The sequence below is a fragment of the Arachis hypogaea genome, chromosome 1, assembly GCF_003086295.3.
Source record: "Arachis hypogaea cultivar Tifrunner chromosome 1, arahy.Tifrunner.gnm2.J5K5, whole genome shotgun sequence".
Taxonomy (NCBI): Eukaryota; Viridiplantae; Streptophyta; class Magnoliopsida; order Fabales; family Fabaceae; genus Arachis; species Arachis hypogaea.
This window is the reverse complement of record NC_092036.1, coordinates 16,782,885-16,805,935: the sequence shown is the minus strand read 5'-3', so window position 1 is coordinate 16,805,935 and position 23,051 is coordinate 16,782,885. Positions and strand designations below refer to the sequence as shown.

Genomic DNA, 23,051 nt, shown 5'->3' with positions numbered 1-23,051 from the left:
ATGGAGAGAAATTGTGCAAAGTGCAGTACAAGCTTTCTTAGAAATAGAAGACTGTGATATATATACACCTTCTCCAATCAAGAAGACACAAGAACCTGTGGTACCATCAATTCCATCATTCTCCCTAATGATACATGAGGAAAACAAAATAGGGGAAGAAAAAAAGGTGATAGATGAGAAAAATAAAATAGGGGAAGAAGAAAAGGTGATAGAGGATAATAAGTTAACAGAAGTAGATAAGGATAAGATATACTTTTGGGCAACAGATGATAGGTTGAACAAGGATGAGACTTTGTGCATCTTAAAAGATATACCTAGAGCAATGCTTGTTAGGGAGGATATCATGTCAATGTTGCCAAGACATCAGATAAACAATATGGTTAGATTTCTTGATTGTGACATGTTTCTGTTTTTTTTTTATATTTTTATGTGTATTATGTTTTGGAACTAACATTACATTGTAAAATACAGGTTTTGAATTATATGGTCTTTTTTTTCAACAAATTAAGATCACCTAGCTTTGATGTCTATTGCATAAATGCTTTTGTTTTGGTGTGTATACAAAATTATAAACTACTTTTTCAGTTTTATAATTGGAGAGTTTAAACTTTAGAATCTAACTATTTCTTTATATATAGGGAGAGATGTTCTCACATTGGGGACACTTGATCAAAAGAAAGAAAAAAAGTTATGTACTTCTTCCCGATGATTTTGGAAAGAATGGTGACAGCTTTTTTGAGCAAAAGGAAATTCCAAAACATAGATGGGTGAGTAATTTTTGTTCTCTATGTATTGTGTTAATTTTTTTGTTTGTGCCAGAGCTATATTTGCTATGTATTTATTTTGTCGGTGTCATGCTATTTGTGGATTAATTTCATTCTTTCCCTGTCATAGTTGAAACTTCTCTACCATAGTTGAATCCCTTAAGATTATAGTACTAGACCAAAAATGTTTACCTTTATTTAATTCTGGGGGTGTCTATTTCCTGTGCTCTGCATTTTTTTCAGAACCCTGTTTCTATCCACATACCCTGTCACTGTTACCTTGTGTTAATTTTTTTCATTTGAATGCTATTAAATATTTATAATGGAACAGAAATGAAACAGAAATGCTATCCTCTGTTTTTGGACTAATAACAATAATTGGACATATAAAGTTATAGACATGAATATATTACTTAATGCTATCCTCTGTTTTTGAATCTATACTTGATATATGGGCATTGGAGCTTCTCTTTATTTATACATTAAAGTTAATGATGCCTCCTTTTGCCTCATTTGAATCTGCTAACCCTAATCATGAGAAGTATTTCTGTATCCTTTGGTACTTATGGTTTTGGACAATTTCATCATTACTTTGTTAAATTATAAATCGATTTGTTGGTCAAGACTTTCACTTCTAATAAGAAAATATAATATAATGCAGTTATTGGTGCCGTGTTGCTATGACTTTCACTGGTGGCTATATGCTTATGACATCTATGAAAAGAGACTTTTTGTCTTGGATTCCTTGTATAAAGAGGCTAAAGGAGATAGGGTGCAGTTAGACATATATGCGGTATAATTTCAATAGTTTTGCTCACATGATATTATATTATGTGGTTTAATAGTTTTATTTATTAACAATGAACCTTTTTTTTCAGAGCAAATTGATTCAACAAATGGTCTCGATAGCTGTGCCAAACTATGAGCTACCAAAGAATGACCTGATCCCAATTTATTTGAATCTTCCTAGACAATCAAATAAGTAAGCATAATATTAATTATGTTATATTATAAATAATATAAATGTACATGATAAGACTAACTTAATTCTACAATTATTTTTTCAGCTATGATTGCGGATTGTTTGTAATAAAATGGGTAGAAATGTGGAATCCTAGTAGTATTGAGAATAATGTCTCCAACATGCCAGAATGGGACGAAGTAAATGGTTTTTTGTATAGTTTTTATTTTTGCTTTTGATGTTCATGTTTTTTTTATAATATATAATCTTTGTGAACATTGTTATTGCAGTTTGAATGCGTTAATCTAAGGAAGCAATTGGTCATCCAAATGCTTACATCACTTTCAAATGCACTTCTTAAGGATGTTATAAACAAATCAGAGAAATATAGAGTGGTAAAGCCAACTCCAGCTCAATCAAGTCCTTACATAGTATGTAATACTGATGAGTTGATGATTGAATGCCTTGGTTCGGCTGGGAAGGGGTTTAGAAAGAAAACTGTTGCTAAGAAGCGCAGAAACTGAAATTCAAGACTTACAGTTACCATCTCTTTTTAGGAGTTATTGAATATACTTGTTTTCTATATAACAAAGTTCAAGTGATCATTAGATATACTTGTTTTGTAGAAAGGTATTGTTTTGTAGTTTTTACTATATAGTATGCACTCACTTTCTGAATCTCCAAGCTGATTAATTGTCTCAATGAATGTTTGGGGAAGTTCAGGAGTCCATTTGAGCCTTGGCTTTGGCATCAATTGCGAGAACCAAGTGCATGTTACTTTGTACATTTTTCATTGTGTGTTGCTTCTTTTAGGAAAGAAAGAGTTACACTGTAGCATGTAATGTAAGCAAACACAACAGAGACTTTTCAGTTTTCAATGAATGAATGATTCATTTTTTAGCTATGTATGAATCCTATGTGATCTTATATATAAATTGGAGTAGTTATATCCCATGATCTCATTCTCATATCAGGAAGCATAAATGGGGTTATATTACAAACTAATTTTATATCTATAAATAAGTTTAATTTGCACCTATTATAATGAGATTTTGCACACCTTATAAATACAATTTGCACCCGTCTTAATGAGATTTTGCACACCTCACTCAAATAATTTACACACACCTTAATGAGATTTTGCACACCTCACTCAGCACATTTTGCACCCCAAATGTAATGATTTTTTGCACACATGAATTCGATGTTTTGCATTCAATTTAATGAGATTTTGCACACCTCACTTAGCACATTTTGCACCCAATGTAATGAATTTTTGCACACATAATATCGATGTTTTGCACCCAATTTAATGAGATTTTGCACACATGAATCAGACAGTTTACACACATGATAGTTTAATTTATCATGTAGAAAAAAATATTGTTTTTAAATAGCAAGTATAACAAATTTATTAAAAATATACACGTTAAATTATTTCAAATTTTAGATAATGAATGTTAAAATTAAGTAAAAAAATTAAACTCTTCTATTTGAAAATAATGACAAAAAAATTTATTATTTAATTTTGTTTAATACTCTTGTCTTCATAGCCAACGGGGACTTTTGTCCCTTACGACCATTTTATAAAAGTAGTTTAATGCTATTACGGGTAAAATACTAGTTACAAACTAATTTTGTACCTATAAACAAATTTAATTTACACCCATTTTAATGAAGCATATATGCATATATCATAGTTATTTTGCTTACAAATTTCTCCATCATCTCGTTCTCAATATATAATAATAATAATAATAATAATAATAATAATAATAATAATAATAATTATTATTATTATTATTATTATTATTATTATTATTATTATTATTGTAACTGGTACTTGTTTTAATTTATATAGGAAAGAATCTTGGAAGATGATAACTGCATTTTGTCCAATTGGGTAAGTTAGCAAGCAAGCATTAATTATTATTACTAATAAATGGAATAATAGGAGCAGCAAGCTGCTGTATTGGAGTTTGAAAGCAGTTTGTACACATGAAACTAATCATTTTTATTATTTCTTGTCCAAAATAATAATTGTCTCATGAATCATCAGCTAATTGAACTCTTTAATGTATTGCCAAATAAAATTCTTTTTGCTTCGACATGATTTTGCTATCAATCGACATTTGAGAATTGGTATGAATGGATTGAGTTCAATAAGGACATGAATCCTCCCATTGATGCTCCCATTGAATCAGATTCAAATCCCTCATTAACATTGTAGTTAGCATCTTGAAGCTGAAACAATTTAAAAGAAAAAAACAAATATATTAGATCACATGTATAAAATTCATATGTTTATAAATCACAAAAATCACAAACTATTGGATGAACCTGTTCGTTGAAAGGGAGACTTTGAATATCTCCAATATGTTGATTATCCTTTATATACAATAGAAAAAGCTATCACTCAAGTGTAAGTACTAAGTAATAACAGCATGGCTATAAAGTACAACTGATTATCCTTTATATATACCGTAAGGAAGTAGTTTCTACATCTAAAGTCTATTTATTGTAAAAAAACAGCATGGGTAACAAAATAAAATAATGTTTTACCTCTTTTTCGGTTATCTCACTTTTCCTCTTCTTTGCCTCGGTCTTCTTTTTTATCATCTTGTCTTTTTCAGATCCTAACCTATTTGTTAGACGACCCTTAGTGAACACATAAGGAGGGCTTTTAATATCTTGAATGCTTATTATACAGCCTCCTACAAAAATGGACAGTGCATCTTTACCACTATCTTTACCACCATCTTCTGATGTAAGCAAATTATCTAACTCATTGACATTAGATGATGAGTTAGCAACATGCTTTTGACAGTCCGCCATAGCCATACCAAGATAACGATGTAAGATATCACTTGTTTCCTTTGTTTGGGATGCAAATTGAGCAACACTGTTCGAATGGGAGCATAAATCATCAAACCTCTCTGTTTTTGGATTCAACAAACTTGGATCATGGCTGCTCTTAATATCACTATGTCTTCGCTTCACAAGTTTGCTCCAACGGTCCAAAATGTATCTTCTTGGAATTTCTCTCACGCGTTCATGCCCTAAGACAACCAAGCTATGACGGCATAATATGCCTCTTGATTCAAACATTTGACACATGCATGTAATATCCTTCGTTTTCGCATTGTAGTTAACTTCATAAACCCTCTCTTTAGAAGTAGATACATCCTCCAAAATAGAATAGACTTTAGATGTAGAAACTGCTTTCATAAGGTGCAAAATACAATTTGCTTTCTTTCTAAATTGCTTTTGTACTTCCTTAAACTTTGCATTAGTATAGGCACCTTGAAATTGCTTCTCTATTAAGGAATTAGTGGCACAAGGTATTATTGATTTATAGTCTTCAACATCAGCCTCCCTTTCTTGTTGCTCTTTCCATCCAAGGCAATTGTCATATTGTTTGACAAATTGAATCAACAAGCTCTTGTTATTTATAAATTTGTCAAAATATGAATGCATGCTCTCACTTCGTTGTGTGGATCTCATACCAGCCCAAAAAAAGTTGTCAAGAAAAATTGGAACACATCGATGTCTTTCTTCATAGATATCTATGTATCATAGTAAACAAATATACATAAAAAAAATTTGTAAGCAAACTTAACAAAAGTGTATGCAAATGTTGTCATAAACATGTTAATAATGCATTGAAGCTTAAAAAAATTAGAATAAGAAAATTGTACTAGAGGCATATTCAAACACATGTTAGAATTCTAGCAAATAGAATATGATGGCCACTTGATACTTTTTTAAATACTAATATGCTAATTCCTATGTGCAAAATATAAAAATTCATGTTTAGAGAAGTACCTGATAGCCATTTGTTATCTTCTAAACCATATTCAATCAGAAAATCTTCCCATTGATTTTGAAAATCATCTTCTGAAATAGACTCCCAAACAATATTATTTAAATCACTTTGTAACTCTTCATATCTCTTGTGTCTTTTAAATTTTTCTGGAATCTTTTTCGTAATGTGCCAAATGCATAACCTATGACGTGTCTCTGGCATCACATTCTCAATTCCAGCTCGTATTCCGAGGCATTGGTCTGTTATAATGCCTTTAGGAGCCTTTCCATGCATACATGTAAGCCAAGCATTAAATAACCAAGTAAACGAGCCTGAATTTTCCTTAGTCAACAAACCACACCCAAGAAGTACTGAGTTACCATGGTGATTAACCCCTACAAAGGAACCAAATGGCATATCGTAACGATTGGTTTTATAAGTAGTATCAAACGAAACTATATCACCGAAGTACTCATATGCTGCTCTACTTCGAGCATCAGCCCAAAATATAGTTTTGAGACGCTTGTTTTGATCAAGTTCAATATCAAAATAAAAATCAGAGTTCATTTCCTTCATCCGTGTAAAATACTTCAACATCTCCCTAGCATCCATTTCTTCCGTAACATTGCGTACCTTTCTGCTGAGATAGTTCCTAACATCTTTTTCCATTAAGTTTATCTTAGAAAAACCTCCTGCTTCACCCACCAATACTTGATATGTTTTGCTTGGTCTCACACCTGCTTCATCATTCCTCTCAATGACTCGACACATGTGCATAGTCATCTCTCTATTACGTGTCAACAGTTTTGCCATCTCTGGATCACAAGGATGTGAATGATCCAAGCACACCTTCGATATAATCCAAAGACCCTCCTTATTCAACCTAATAGAAATCCTTGCAGGGCAATTGTAGTTGGTTCTAGGGTTGGTCTTTTCTATTGGTGAAACTCTAGACTTGCGTTTTCCCTCCCTATTGCAAGTGATCATTTGATTCTTAGGAACCTTATCTTTACCAACTCTTCGGGTAAACCTTATCTTAGTAACAAAACCAACGCGCTTAGCATAATTCTGATAAAATTGATTTGCATCTTCAATGGTTCCAAAACACATGCCAACCTTGGGCACATCCTGTAAAAAAATTAGCATACATCAGATAGTAAATCAAAATCTCATTAAAGTAGGTACAAACTATACTGTGAAAATCTCATTAAACTGGTTGCAAAATGTACAAAAAAGAATGCAAAACAGGATCCTACAACAACAGACTGCATTTGAATGCATCACAAACCCAACCAAAACAAAACAACTACATAAAACACAACACTACCTATTAACTAGCTTAGCCTCACTTTCCTAACCCTTGGAAATTATGTACCTCCAACCCCAAAAAAATCATAGAACATGTTTACTGTTATAGAACAATTACAAATTTGATGCTTCTACTTCTACTTCAGGTTCTTAGCAGCTAAGGTTAGATCAGATTCATTGAGGATGCATCTTGTCTTATTAACAAGAATGAAGCTACCTATGGAAATTGACAAATCTAAAAGAAAAGATAAAGATTGTGGTGATGTGATTCAGAATCATGAAAGCAGCAATAATAACAACATCATATCAGAAAATTGATGATGTTAGTAATAATAGTAAGAAGAAAAAAGATGGATCAAGAGTGTTTTATGGTAGCAGGGCATTCTTCTAAAAACCATTATTCATTACTCAGAAACAACAAACAAGAAACACTAACATTTTTTATATTTTTTGTCTTAGTCATTTCATCAAACAGTTGGTTTGGGTTAATTGTGAATTGTTGCATTATGAAAATCAAAAGCGAATAAGGTATAATTTGAATTCTGTACATTCAATTTAAACTCTGTTATGAAAAAAAACAGCATGCTTTGCAAGCTCAGAAATTCATAATCATAATCATCATTGTGTTCATTGATGCACTATGAAAATCATTACAAAAATCATGAAATTAGAAGAGGGAGAAATTGCTTACTTCAATATTCTGTTCTTCTAACACTGATTCCATGATCAACGGAGAAGAAAATATTATCAAAGAGTAAAAGGTGAAGTTTCAAGCTTTGTCAACGAATCGTAGAAGAGCGTATCCGGCTAGCGGTGCTCTGCGGCTAGTTCCTTGGAGAGGAGCGTGAGAGAAAGCCGTTTGGGATAGCGCGTGAGAGAAAGCTGTTTGTGATAGCGCGTGAGAGAGCCCTAATGTAAAAACGCATGCTGGTTGAATGATGGTTAGATATTGATATATTTGCTGGTCCCTAGAGTTTCCCAAATAATTTTTAACGACCTCTAAAATATCAGCTGCAAAATGGGTAAAACTATTTTCCTATAGTTTAGAAAAAAATAATGAAAGATAATAGCAATTTGTACCATTTTTCTTTATATCATGATTAATCAAACTTGATAAAGTACTTGCATTAAAGCCATTATTACCCATTATCATTCATTATTCATAGGTAATTACAAATTATTATCCATTATCATTATTATTCTTCCATTTTTACAACAAAAATACCATAGAAGAACACACTTCTAAAATATTTTTGAGATAATTTATATTAAATTTGCAACAACATATTATGATCTACAAATACTACTTTCAATGGATCTAATAAAATTATAGTTCTTGTATGAAAAAATATATATAATTCGTACACAACAAATTGATCACAAGCTAACTTTTTTAAAAACACCAGCAAAACTTTACGTATTTCAGGAAACCAAAAGTTAAATCCTTAAAAAAAATTTATCACAAGCTAGCCTGACAAAGTCATTTACACAACAAAGCGAAACACATCAATAAAAAAAAAAGGAAAACGTGAGAGATTAATTTCAAATTGATAGTTACCAAGAGATGATATAAGGAAAGGTTCATCCAACCTATTGTAGACATTGATAATCTAGTTATCGATATTGGATCTCTCAATTTATTTTTTTTTCATTTGAGGAGATAAAATAATATAATATTTCACTATACATTTTATGGAGGGAACCAAAAGAAAACATGAAAAGAATATTATAAGATTAAAAATTCTGTTTTATACCCTTAATTAAAAAAAATGAAAAGATCCATTTTCCAATATATGGCCCTGAAAATTACATATTTATCAATAGGATAATACTATAATGAAAAGTAAAATTTTGCTAAAGAATAAAATGATTTCTTTTAATAAAATAAAATTCACAACAAAATTTATCACGTATAATACATATATTTATACATATAGTAAAAATATTCGCTTCACTTACTCTTTACCAAAAAATTCTCTTATCAATATCCCTTTTCATTTCTTTTATTAAACAAAAATGGAGAACATTGTCAAAAAGACAAAAAAAAAATATAATAATATAATATATAAAAAATAAAAAAATAGAGAAAGGGTACTTATTGTTTTAGACTAAGAGGATAGATAAAATAGCTCCCGAAAGTAATAAAGATTTAAAGTAGAAGATAGAAAGGAAACTTTGAAACTTTTAGTTCCAACAAAAAATAAATAAAAATTGTGAAAAAGTATTGTGTCTCTGTGAGTTGAATTACTGATGTGATTTGTAATTTTAAAAAAGTTGAATATTAGAGATAAATTATGTAAGTTTAGGATTGTGTTAGAATAAGAATCTTTTTGTATATTATGTAGAAAAAATTGAAGATGGTGCATTATTTATTTTTCTCATGTGATTGTATATGAAAGATGTGGGGGATCAATCTTAGTGAATGGAGTATGAATTGGGTTTAGTTTGGAACCATCAAAGAATGCTTTGAGGTGTGGATAGATTAGGGGTGTTCATGGATCGAATTCGTATCCATATATCCGCGGTATTTATCTGAATTTCATCCGAAAATTGCAGATTTGGATTGGATCCACAAGCCTATTGAATCGGATCGGATCCGCACACTTATAAGATTGGATTGCGAATTTTATGTAGGTATCTGCATATCCGATCCGTGTGTCTGCGGATCCGCAAAAATAAATAAATAAATAAATAAATACTCTTCTTATGTTTTATTTCAACTAATAATTATCATATATGTTGTATTATTTCAATTTTATTATTTAAAAAAAAGTATGTTTAATATTATTTTAAGCGAAACATATTTAAAAGAGTAGGAAAATGAAATTTTATTAATATTTTTTAATAAAAATAAGATTTTAAAATTTTTTTGTGTTTTGCGGATATATCCGATCCAATCCACAAATGTGCGGATCGGATCGGATCCAAAGTTATAAACTGCGGATATTGGATCCGATTCAATAATTTTAGTGTGAATCAGATCGAGACTTTGGCCATATCGAATCCGATCTGATCCGCGTTTATCCCTAAGATGGATAGGGAGATGAGAAAAGATGTGAAAGAAGTGTGGATGGTGTTATTTTTTTCTATAGTATGGTACACATGGATATGTAGAAATAATATTGTCTTTAATAAAGGAGTCTTGGTGATAGAAAAGTTGAAAGAGGAAATTGTAGAATACATAAAATAATGGTGTCGAGATTGATAGTATAGGAGAAACTGATATGCTATTGAGTGCAAATATCAAGTCTAAGGCTAATAAGAAAATATAAGAAGATGATCTTATGATGCATGATTTAATGATTTATGTGTTGGTGCAAGTATTAGTTTTGAGTGCAAGCACTATTTTTGAGGTGTTTTGTGTTGTTTGTTTTTTGTTTTAATTTCTTTTGCTTTTCTTTTGTAGTGGATTATGTTTTTTGAGTTCTCATACCTTGTGTTAGGTATGTGTGAATTATAAAAAAAAAAATAAAAGAAAATTTTCAGCTCTTGAACGAGATACCACAAAATTCAGAGAGAACCAATGCAAAGTATTTAAAAGAACGAGATCTACACTGTTAAAAAAGTACGAAAGAGTAGTAGAAAATGATTTGTGTACATTTAAATTGTATAAAACGACACAATATACAAGAGTATTTATAGGTCTAAGAGAATTGAAATAATCAAAACGTAATATCCTACAATAAATATACAGATATGCTAAATAGTTTTAATGAATGTTAATTGATCCTAATATATTGTAACATTCCTCCTCAAACTCAAGTGGTAACTTGAGTTTGAAACTTATTTAAAATAATGAAATAAGAAAAACTATAGAAACTGACAGAACGAGCACAGACAAAAGTGCCTGAACAGATCACAAACGAAACTATCGGAAGAAAATCTAGACAAAATTTTCGAAAAAGAGCAGAGTCGAAGCTACCAGAAAAGTGGTAAATTGCCAAAAAATAACCAAAAAGATAGTGAACTATCAGAAACTTGGCAAACTATTAGAAAACAGCCGAAAAGGTGGCAAACTGTCGAAAAGATGGTGAACTGCCAAACAACTGCCGAATAGATGGCGAATTGTGGAGAGATGGCAAACTGCTAAAGGGTGACAAAAAATATCTTGTTAATCCATAAGAATAGGTAAATATCCTACAGAGATGAAAAACAACAAGATCGGAACAAAAACCGTAACAAACGGAGGAAAAAATCGAAAAGAAGACAACAAAAAAAATTCTTAGGAGGGGTCCAGATAGATGTGCCACGTTAGTTGACACATAAGCTGTCACTTTAGCAACGTGGAAGCCATGTTCAGCACATGAGAAAACGTGTGAGCCACATCAATAGCTAACTTATCCCTAGTCAACAATTTGTCAACACAAAAGCAGGTCAGGCAAAGGCGTGAGTTGTGCGTTAAGTCAGACAGAGGCGTGGGTCATAATGATGATTGCATGATCTTTATCGTTGTCTATAAAGTATATTGACTCATCTTTTTATAGAATGTCCAGAAGCCCAAAAGCTTAACAATTTTAGTTCAAAATTCTATTTTATTTTTGAGATCTAGTTCAAGGATCTTTTAGTGTATACTATTCTTAGAATAAAAAAATGTAATCTTAATAGGATATATAATGTGTGTTCTAAATTATAAATCTTTTTATTTTCTTACCATGAGTAGAACTTATAGAGTATAGTGAAAGATGAAGAAATTCTTGAATAAATGCATCTATTTCTCAGTTCCTATCTCATTAGCTCTCATCACTTGATCAAGGTTCCAACGATTTGTTTAAGTAATCTGGGTAGCATTTAGGAGGTGTTGAGAATTTTTTACAGTCACTATCACATTGTTTCTTAGGAAGATATAAAAAGATATATTTTTGCTTATATTTTCATCATTTCCTTTTAAGGTAGCTTTGTATTGTATTTACAGTAGATAACTAAAAATCTACTTTCAAAAAGATTTGACTTATTGATAATGCTCATTTTTAATTGTTAGAGCCAAAACATACATTTTGCTAAAACATATTTTTAATGTAAGCATTATTCACCTTTAATTTTTGTCATAAATGAAACAATAATGTTGCTTCTGAGATACATTATCATTTAAGCATTGTTTCTAAAGCGATATGTTTATTTAGATTCATTTCCTGAAATTATATATTGATATATCAATAAGTTTACTCAAATTTATCTTCTTAGATAACAATTGATAAAACTATCAAATTATATTTACAAAAATATTACACTATACAAAAAGATTTTGAGTGCTACTCGAAAATCTTTCTAAGTATTTATTCTTGATTTCTCATATTTTATTCTTTCCTTACAATTCTCTTATCTTAGAATATTTATCTTACCTATTTGTAATCTAGGTTTTGTAATATCTTTTATTAGGCTATTTATCCTACTTAAAATATTTATCCTATACTTTATAACATTTTGGAACAAGAATCTCAATTTTTACACATGTATTTCATTTTCGTACTTCTTGTACATTGATTTCGTAATGAACTTTCATAGTTGTTTGAGAAGGTATAAGTTAACAATAGTTAAAATTTTTAAATTTAATGGTGAGTCAATTTAGTCTAAAAAGGCTTGAGAAAATATCCTTTAAAGTTCTTAAAGTTTTGAAAATCTGAGTAAAACTTAATGTGAAAAGTTTTGAGAAAATAATATTATCACAAACATAATCGAATAGTAGAACCCTCAATCAATTTTGAGGATTGAATATAGGTAATGTTAGAATTGGTAACTAACTAGTATACTTCTTCATATACTATTTTCTGAACTATTGTTCTCGTCTATTGCCATGTGTAATTACATGGGATAAGTACTGTTTTGGTCCCTAAAATTTAAAGTCAAAATCAAATTCATCTCTAACCTTTTTTTAATTTAAAATCATTCTCAACGTTTCATTTGGTATTAAAATCATCCTTTTGACTTTTTTCGGACGAAAATACCTTATGTTTTTTCTTAGCCTAATCCTACCGTTCACCATGATCTTTATTCCCACCAACTACTAACTATTCCTCTTCCCGCATTGGTGCACGAAACTAACTCCGCACGTTTCGCACAGATAGACTGGCAAGTATACCGAGTCGTCCAAGTAATACCTCAGGTGAGTGAGGGTCAATCCCACAGAGATTGTTGATTTGAGCAAGCAATTGTTACCTTGCAGATCTTAGTCAGGCGGATAGAAAATATAGTTTGTCATGAAAAAATATATAAAATAGATAAATAAATAAAACCTTACTATATAGGTGTGAAATCAATGGTATGAGAATGGTTGAGGCTTCGAATATGCTTCTTCCTTCTGGATCAACTTTTCTCACCATCTACTCCAACTTCTGATTGATCCATTCCATTGGTGATCCTACTCAAAGCGCCACAGACAAGGTCAGATCTTCTGGATCAAAGAAAACTACTCTTTTGGTTCTAGCCTATACCACAAAGGCCCTAATCGCCCCACACCTCGGCTGCACTGATGTCTCGAGAAGTACCCAACGAAGCCGTGGATTAGCCGTCTAAGTGATGTATAGTCAAGCTTGTAGTTCAATACTATTCCGTCAAGGACTCGCAAGAACCCATGTGGAATTGGGATGATGGTCAAGTTACACTTCCAATCCATTAGGATGAAAAACGAAGATACATCTTAGAATAGAATCAAGCATAGATTGAAGTGGAATAGTGATATTATTAATTCATAAGAATCAATAGAGCTCCTAACCTTAACCTAGGAGGTTAATGAATCATATTGTACAAAGAAACAATGAAAAATAAAAATATGGCATAAATTTCTGAACAAGGGTGATCCTTGTTCTATATATACTAATATGCTAACTAAGAATTACAGAAAATAAGATAAGCTAGTCTTGTAGTGCGAAAATCCACTTTCCTAACCCACTTGGTGAGTGTTTGGGCTGAGTTTGAGTGAAATTCACAAGCTAGTGCTCTCTTTCGGGTGTCCAATGCTAGATTTGATCTTTTGAATGGGCGTTGGACGCCAGCTACTCCCTTTTGGGCGTTGGACGCCAGGAATGAGGCTAGTGGCTGGCGTTGAACGCCAGTTTTGAGCCTTCATTTCCAAAGTAAACTATAAACTATTATATATTTATGGAAAGCCCTAAATGTTAGCTTTCCATATCCATTTAGAGAGTGCTATTTGGACTTCTGTAGCTCCAGAAATGCTCCTTTGAGTGCATGGAGGTCAAATCCTGACAGCATCTACAATCCTTTCTCTGTCTTTGAATCAGACTTTTGCTCAAGCTTCTCAATTTCAGCTAGAAAATACCTGAAATCATCATATAATACAACAACCCAAAGTAGAATAAAAAAATATGAATTTTTCACTAAAACCTATGAAAATATAATAAAACTTAAATAAAACATAATGAAAACTATATGAAAATGATGCTAAAAAGCGTATAAAATATCCGCTCATCAGAACACCAAACTTAAATTGTTGCTTGTACCCAAGCACCCAAAAACAAGTACGATTAAAAAGCAGAGAAGGATACAATAAATCTCAGAGTTCTTAATGAAGCTCAGTTTCAATTAAATGAGTGGGACTAGTAGCTTTTTGCTTCTAAATTGTTTTGGCATCACAGTTTCCTTTAAAGTTTAGAATAATTGGCATCTTTAGGAACTTAGAATCCAAATGATACTATTGATTTTCCTAGTTTAGCCCTTTTTTTATTCTTGAACACAGCTTCTTTAAAGTCTTGGCCGTGACCCTAAGCGCTTTGTTTTCCAGTATTACCACTGGATACATAAACGACATAGACACTTTACTAGGTGAACCCCTTAGGATTGTGATTCAGCTTTGCTAGAATCTCCAGCCAGTAGTGTCCAGAGCTCTTAAGCACACTCTTTACTTTGGATCACGACTTTAACTGCTCAGTCTCAAGCTTTTCACTTGACACCTTTACACCACAAGCATATAGTTAGGGAAGCAGCTCATTTGAACTGTTTAGGCTAAGATTTTATTTCTTTTAGGCCCTAATAACCATTGATGCTCAAAGCCTTGGATCCTTGTTCTTACCTTTTGGTTTAAAGAGCTATTGGCTTTTTCTGCTTTTTATTTCTTTTCTGCTTGCTCTCCTTTTTTTCGCATATACATATTTTTTTCTTTTATTGCTTTTTGCTACTTTTTCTTACTTCAAGAATCAATTTTAAGATTTTTCAAATCACCAACAATACTTCTCTTTTATCATCATTCTTTTAAGAGCCAACATTCTTAACTCCAATATCAAACATGCACTGTTCATTCATGCATTCAAAAAGCAAAAGCAATGCCACCACATCAATTAATTGAACTATTCTTAATATATAACTCAAAATTCAAGTATTTCACTTTTCTTTTTCAAATAAAACTTTTCTTTTAAGTAAGGTGAGAGATGCATGGAATATTTCATAGCTTTAAGGCATAAAATAAAGATGATCATGCACTAGAAACGGACAATAAAACAAAGTACATGAAAACAGATAAATGACAAAGGCAAAGGGAAGTATGGAACGAATCCACCTTAGTGATGGCGGCTACTGCTTCCTCTTTGAAATCCAATTGAGCGCTTGATGTCTTCTATGTCATGCCCCTGCCTCTGTTGTTCTTTCTTCATAACTCTTTGATCTTCCCTCATGACTCTTTGATCTTCTCTTATTTCATAGAGGATGGTGGAATCCTCTTGATGTCCCATCCTCAACTAATCCATGTTGGAACTTAATTCTCCTAGAGAAGTTTGTAATTGGTCCCAATAACTTTGGAGAGAAAAATGCATCCCTTGAGGCATCTCAGGAATTTCTTGTTGAGGCAGCTCCACATGCTCTTGTTGAGGTGCATGTGTAGGATCTCTAGTTTGCTCCATCCTTCTTTTAGTGATGGCCTTGTCCTCCTCAATGGGGATGTCTCCTTCTATGATAATTCCAACTGAATTGCATAAGTAACAGATAAGGTGGGGGAATGCCAACCTTGCTAGGGTGGAAGGCTTTTCAACTTTCTTGTACAATTCTTGAGGTATTACCTCATGTACCTCCACCTCACTTCCAATCATGATGCAATGAATCATGATGACTTTGTCAATGGTCACTTCTAACTGATTGCTAGTAGGGATGATGATGCATTGGATGAATTCCAACAATCCTCTAGCTACGGGCTTGAGGCCAAGCCTTCTCAGTTGGATAGGCTTTCCTTGAGCATCCCTCTTCCACTGAGCTCCTTCCACACAAATGTTTGAAAAGACTTGGTCCAGCCTCTGATCAAAATTGACTCTCCTAGTGTAAGGGTGTGGGTCTTCTTGTATTATTGGCAAATAGAGTGCCAACCTTACACTTTCCAGGTTGAAATCCAAGAGACGCCCTCGGACCATGGTATGCCAATTTTTGGGACTTGGGTTCACGCTTGTATCAGGGTTTTCGTGACCCATGCATTGGTATAGAACTCTTGTACCATCAAGATTCCAACTTTCAAAATCGGATTGGTTAGGACTTCCAAACCTCTCCTCCGGATTTCTCGTCGGATCTTTGGTACTCATTCTTTTTGAGCCAAAAGAGGACTTCAAGACTCACCTTTTTCTTTGCCACTACTTCATAGAAGTGGTCTTGATGAGCTTTGGTGATGAATTTCTCTATCTTCTAAGGTTTGAAAGTGGAAGCTATTGCTTTCCTTTCCTCTTTCTAGAGGATTCTCCGACTTTGGGTGTCATAACTGTGAATGAAAATAAAAAATCAAGGCTTTTCCAATACCAAACTTAAAAGCTTTGCTTGTCCTCAAGCAAAATAAAAAGAGTAGAAGAAGAAGAGAATAGAGTGGAGAAAGAGGGAGAGAGGGTTCGGCCAAGTGGGTCTTTAGTGTATGAAGTGTGTGTTGGAGAGGTGGTATAAAGGGTTATTTATAGGGGTGGGATGGGATAGGGTTCGAATGAATGGGTGGGAATTGGGTGAGAAATTTTGAATTTGGAGTGGGTGGGCGTTGGTGTGAGTTATGATGGTTTTGGGAAGAGATATGAATGTGATTGGGTTAGGATTTATGGGGAAGAGTGTGTGGTGAAGACTGAAAGTAAGAGAGAGAAGAAGGTGGGGTAGGTGGAGATTTTGTGGGACCCACTGATCTTGAGAGGCTAGGGAATTTAAATTTCCTGCCCCCTTGTGGGTGTTGAACGCCCAGCTCCTGCTCTTGGCTGGCGTTCAACGCCAGCTATGTGCTCCTGTTAGTGCGTTGAACGCCCATTGGACGCCAGCTATGTGCTCCTATTAGTGCGTTGAACGCCCATTGGGGCATCCTTCCTGGCGTTCAACGCCAAGTCTGTGCCTCTGTTGGGGAGTTGAATGCCCAGTCTCTATCCCCTGGCTGGCGTTCAATGCCAGCTTCATGCTCCCTGGCTGGCGTTCAATGCCAGCAATCCTACTCATCATGGGCGTTGAACACCCACTCTAGTCTCCTTGTCTAGCGTTCAACGCCAGCAAGGTACCTACTCCAGGGTGTTTTGTTTCCAGTTCTGATTGTTTCTGTTTCTGTTCTAACTACTGCACATGATCTCAAACTTAAACAAATATAAAATTAAACTGATATAACTGAAATAAAATGAAAAACAGAAATAACTTTAATTATGGTTGGGTTGTCTCCTAACAAGCGCTTCTTTAACGTCACTAGCTTGACCGTTAACTCCTTATGGAGATGGATAGGGGCTCAGAATTTTGCCCCTTGTAGTGAACTTCTTACCTGTGCTCTCATGGATGAGCTCCACATGCTCTAGAGACAGGATCTTATTCTCTATGTGTAGAATGACTGGGTTGTCAGTGAAGACAACTCTCATGCTAGGTGAGAAACCTTCAGTAGGGATCTTTTTATCCCTCCAGCTTTTAGGTACTTTCTTCTTAGTACATTTAATCTCAGTGCTTGATGATGGCTGCTCAACACCAAATTTAGAATTGGTGTCTAAGGGCTTTGTATAACTTTGCACTGAGAGAAAGGGTTGGAACGCTAGGTGTTACACAACTGTCTCTCTTTTGTCAGAGGGAGAGTTAGTGCTAGGCAACTTGAACAAGATGTGGTCCTCCTATAACTGTAGAATTAGTTCCCCTTTGCCACATCAATTATGGCATTGGTAGTGGCTAGGAAGGGTCTTCCAAAGATGATGGATTCATCCTCTTCCTCCCTAGTATCCAAAATTATGAAATCTGTAGGGATGTAAAGGTTCTCAACCTTTACTAAGACATCCTTTACCAGACCATAAACTTTTTTCATTGACTTGTCTGCCATCTGTAGCGAGATTCTTGCAGCTTGTACTTCAAAGATTTTCAGTCTCTCCATTACAGAGAGTGGCATGAGGTTTATGCTTGACCCTAGATCACACAGATCCTTCTCAAAGGTAATGATGCAAGGAATCAGGAAGTGTCTAGGATCCGGTAGCTTCTGAGATAGTTTCTATTGAACCAAGGCATTGAGCTCCTTGGTGAGCACTAGAGGTTCTTCCTCCATTGTCTCTGTGCCAAATAACTTGGCATTCAGCTTTATGAGAAGTCCTAGATACCAAACAACTAGCTCTTCGCTAGTTTCTTCTTCTTCATCAGAGGAGAAATGATCCTCATAATTCATGATTTGTAACAAGGCATTTAATGGGACTTCTATAGTCTCCTCATGAGCTTTAGTTGCTTTCAGTTCTTCAACAGGGAAGTATTTAGTGGGTGTTGAATGCCCAGTTGCCCTATTACTCGCGTTCAACGCCAGCTTTTGTGTCTCTTTGGTGTTGAACACCCAGTAAGGCCTTCTTTACCGGTGTTCAATGCCAGGAATGGTGCTTCTATGGCCGTTGAATACCCAGTAAGGACTTTCTTACTGGCATTCAATGCCAGGGAGGGTGCGTCTTTGGGCGTTGAACGCCCAGTCTTCCTTACTGGCGTTCAATGCCAGAGTATCATCTACAGATTCGACCTTAGCTTCTATAGTGATGGCCTTGCACTTTTCTCTTGGGTTTATTTCAACATTACTTAGGAGAGTGTTAGGAGGGATCTCAGGGATTCTCTTACTCAGCTAAACTACTTGTACCTCTAGATTTCTGATAGAGGACCTAGTTTCTGTTATGAAACTTTGAGTGGTCTTAGAGAGTTCAGAGACTATGGTTGCTAAGTCAAAAAGGCTCTACTTAAAGGTCTCCATCTGTTGCTAAGAAGGTGGGAATAGTGGTCTGTTGTTGAACCTATTTTGGGTTCTTCCACCTTGATTATTGTTAAAGCCTTGTTGATGCTTCTGTTGATCTTTCCATGAAAGGTTAGGATGATTTCTTCATGAGGAGTTGTAGGTATTTTCATAGGATTCTCCCATGTAGTTTACCTCTTCCATCATGGATTGATCTGGATCATAGGCATCTCCTTCATAGGAGGTGTCTTGAGTGCTTCTAGTTGCAGCTTGTGATCCAGTCAAATGCTGAGAGATCATATTGACCTGTTAGGTCAAGATCTTGTTCTGAGCCAATATGGCATTCAGAGTGTCAACTTCCAGGACTCTTTTCTTCTAAGTTACCCCATTATTCATAGGGTTTCTCTTAGAAGTGTACATGAACTAGTTGTTTGCAACCATTCCAATGAGTTCCTGCGCCTCTATAGGCATTTTGTTCAAGTGGAGTGATCCACTAGCAGAATGATCCAATGACATCTTGGACATCTCAGATAGACCATCATACAAAATACCTAGGATAGTCCATTCTGAGGGCATGTCAGGAGGACATCTCCTGATTAGTTGTTTGTATCTTTCCTAAGTTTTATAGAGGGATTCACCTTCTTTTTGTTTGAAAGTTTGAAATTCCACCCTAAGCTTGCTCATCTTTTGAGGTGGAAAGAACTTGGCCAAGAAAACATTGACCAACTTTTTCCAAGAGTCCAGGCTTTCCTTAGGTTGAGAATCTAACCATATCCTAGCTCTATCTCAAAGAGCAAAAGGAAAAAGCATAAGTCTGTAGACATAAGGATCCACTCCATTGGTCTTAACAGTATCACAGATTTGCAAGAATTCAGATAGGAATTGATGTGGATCTTCTAGTGAAAGTCCATAAAATTTGCAATTCTGTTGTATTAGAGAGACTAACTGAGGCTTAAGCTTAAAGTTATTTGCTCTAATGGCAGGTATGGAGATACTTCTTCCATAGAAGTCAGAAGTGGGTTCAGTGAAGTCACCAAGAACCTTTGTTGCACATCCTCCATTGTTCTGTTCGGCTGCCATGTTTGTATTTTTTTCTAGTTCGAAAAGTTCTATGAGGTCTCTTCTGGAGTATTGTGCTTTAGCTTGTTGCAAACGCCTCCTTAGGGTCCTCTCAGGTTCAGGATCAGGATCAAATAGAGGTTCTTTATCTCTGTTCCTACTCATAAACAAGAAAAAGAAAACAAGAAAGAAAGAGAATGGGAGCCCTATGTCAAAGGATAGAGAACTCCCTGTGAGATGTGAAGAAGAAAGAAGAATGAAGATAGCGGAATGAGATGAAAAATTTGAATTAAAGGGTAGAAGAATTCGAAGAAGTAAAAAGAGAAACTAGAATTAAAATATTTTTGTTTTTATTTTATTTATTAATTGAACTAAAAAGATTTGAAAACTTGAGTGTGATTTTCGAAAAAGAAGAGAGAAAAAGAGGTGAGAAGTTTTCGAAAGTAGAAGAGAGAGGAATTACTTATGAAGTTTTGAAAAAGAAGGAAGAGAAAACAAGTAATTAATTAAGAAAGATTTGAAATTAAGATAAGATTAGAGATTTAAAAAAGATTTGATTTTAAACTTTTGAAATTTAAAATTGAAAAGAAAAAGTCAACAAGATAAGATAAGAACTGAAAAGATTTGAAAAAAATTGAATTTTGAAAATATTTTATTTTGAATTTTGAAATTGAAATAAGATAAATATTTGAAGATAAGTTGAAAAGATAAGATATGATGAAGATTTAATTTTGAAATTTTAAATTTTAAATTTTAAATTTTGAAATTGAGTTTTGAAAATTTGAATTTGAAATAAGATAAGATAAGATTTTTTTTTGAATTTTAAAGAAAGATAAAAATGATAAGATAAAGATTGAAAAAGTTTTGAATTTTAAAATTAAAAAAAAAGATAAGATAAGAAAGAAAGATATGAAAAGATAAGATTCAAAATTTAAAATTCAAACTTTACTAACAAGAAAATACTAAACTTTAAAATTTTTAAATCCAGATAAGAAAAATGAACAAGATTTTTGAAAATTTTGAATAAAGATATAAAAGATATATATTTTTTATTTTTCGAATTAATTAAGAAAGAGAAAACAACTAAAAGACACCAAACTTAAAATTTTTAGATCAAAGACACCAACTTCTTCGAGAGTTTAAAGAAAAACAATTAAAAGACACCAAACTTAAAAATTTTAAGATCAAAACAAGAAAAGAAACAAGAATAACTTGAATACCAAGAAAGAACACTCAAGAACAATTTGAATATTCAAAGAAAATAAAGAACACACAAAGGACACCAAACTTAAGAACTGACACTAGACTCAAACAAAAGGACACAATTTTTGAAAATTTTTTGGAATAAGAAAACAAGAAAGTTCGAAACTTTTAGCAAGAACAAGAACAAAAGACTCAAACAAAAAATAAAGATTAATAAAGAAAAGAAAAAAGTTTTGAAAAATTTTTTAAAAGAAAAAAAGACACTAAACAAAATAATTAAAAGTACCTAATCTAAGTAACAAGATAATCCGGTTGTTTGTCAAATCCAAACAATCCCCGGTAACGGCGCCAAAAACTTAGTGCACAAAAAACACTCCGTACGTTTCGCACAGATAGACCGGCAAGTATACAGGGTCGTCCAAGTAATACCTTAGGTGAGTGAGGGTCGATCCCCCGGAGATTGTTGATTTGAGCAAGCAATCGTTACCTTGCAGATTTTAGTTAGGCGGATAGAAAATATAGTTTGTCACGAAAATACGCATAAAATAGATAAATAAATAAAACCTTACTATATAGGTGTGAAATCAATGGTTTGAGAATGGTTGAGGCTTCGGAGATCCTTCTTCCTTCTAGATCAACTTTTCTAACCATCTACTCCAACTTCTGATTGATCCATTCCATTGGTGATCCTACTCAAAGCGCCACAGACAAGGTCGCAGAGAACGCTGCTCCTTTGGTTCTAGCTTATACCACAAAGGCCATAATCGCCCCGCACCTCGGCTGCACTTATGTCTCGAGAAGTACCCAACGAAGTCGTGGATTAGCCGTCTAAGAGATGTATAATCAAGCTTGTGGTTCAATACTATCCCGTCAAGGACTCACAAAAACCCATGTGGAATTGGGATGACGGTCAAGTTACACTCCCAATCCATTAGGATGAAGAAAGAAGATACATCTTAGAATAGAATCAAGCATAGATTGAAGTGGAATAGTGATATTATTAATTCATAAGAATTAGCAGAGCTCCTAACCATAACCTAAGAGGTTAGTGACTCATACTGTACAAAGAAACAATGAAAAACAAAAATATGGCATAAAGTTATGAACAAGGGTGATCTTTGTTCTATATATACTAATTTGCTAACTAAGAATTATAGAAAATAAGATAAGCTAGTCTTGTAGTGCGAAAATCCACTTTCCGGATCCATTTGGTGAGTGTTTGGGCTGAGCTTGAATGAAATCCAAGAGCTAGTGCTCCCTTTTGGGCGTCCAACACCAGGTTTGGTCTCTTGAATGGGTGTTGAATGCCAGCTACTCCCTTCTGGGCGTTGGACGGCAGGAATGGGGCAGGTGGCTGGTATTGAATGCTAGTTTTGGGCCTTCATTTCCAAAACAAAGTATAGACTTTTATAAATTTCTAGAAAGCCCTGTATGTTAGCTTTCTATAGCTCCAAAAATGCTCCTTCAAGTGTATGGAGGTCAGATCCTGATAGTATCTACAGTCCTTTCTCTGTCTCTGAATTAGACTTTTGCTCAAGCTTCTGAATTTCAGCCAGAAAATACCTGAAATCATCATAAAACACAACGACTCAACATAGAATCAAAAATATGAATTTTGCACTAAAACCTATGAAAATATAATAAAACTTAAACAAAACATAATGAAAACTATATGAAAATGATTCCATAAAGCGTATAAAATATCCGCTCATCACACATCTATCTATTTCAATCCATCAACAACAACAACACAATACAGCATAACATTGAAATTTAAAAATCCATCATCAACAACATAACATTCAAATTCAAAAACAATATCAACATCATTTATTT

General features: G+C 33.6%; 1 protein-coding gene across 1 annotated transcript; it reads right to left on the bottom strand.

Moving 5' to 3' along the window:
• Nucleotides 1–3,846: 3,846 nt before the first annotated feature.
• LOC112698737 (protein FAR-RED IMPAIRED RESPONSE 1-like) lies at nucleotides 3,847–20,033 on the bottom strand. Its single transcript, XM_029297686.1, has 6 exons — nucleotides 19,995–20,033; nucleotides 19,149–19,241; nucleotides 5,551–6,658; nucleotides 4,288–5,291; nucleotides 4,054–4,113; nucleotides 3,847–3,969 (listed from the first exon to the last, which is right to left on the bottom strand). Exons 1-6 carry the CDS (start codon nucleotides 20,031–20,033, stop codon nucleotides 3,847–3,849), a joined length of 2,427 nt encoding a protein of 808 aa, XP_029153519.1.
• Nucleotides 20,034–23,051: the final 3,018 nt, after the last annotated feature.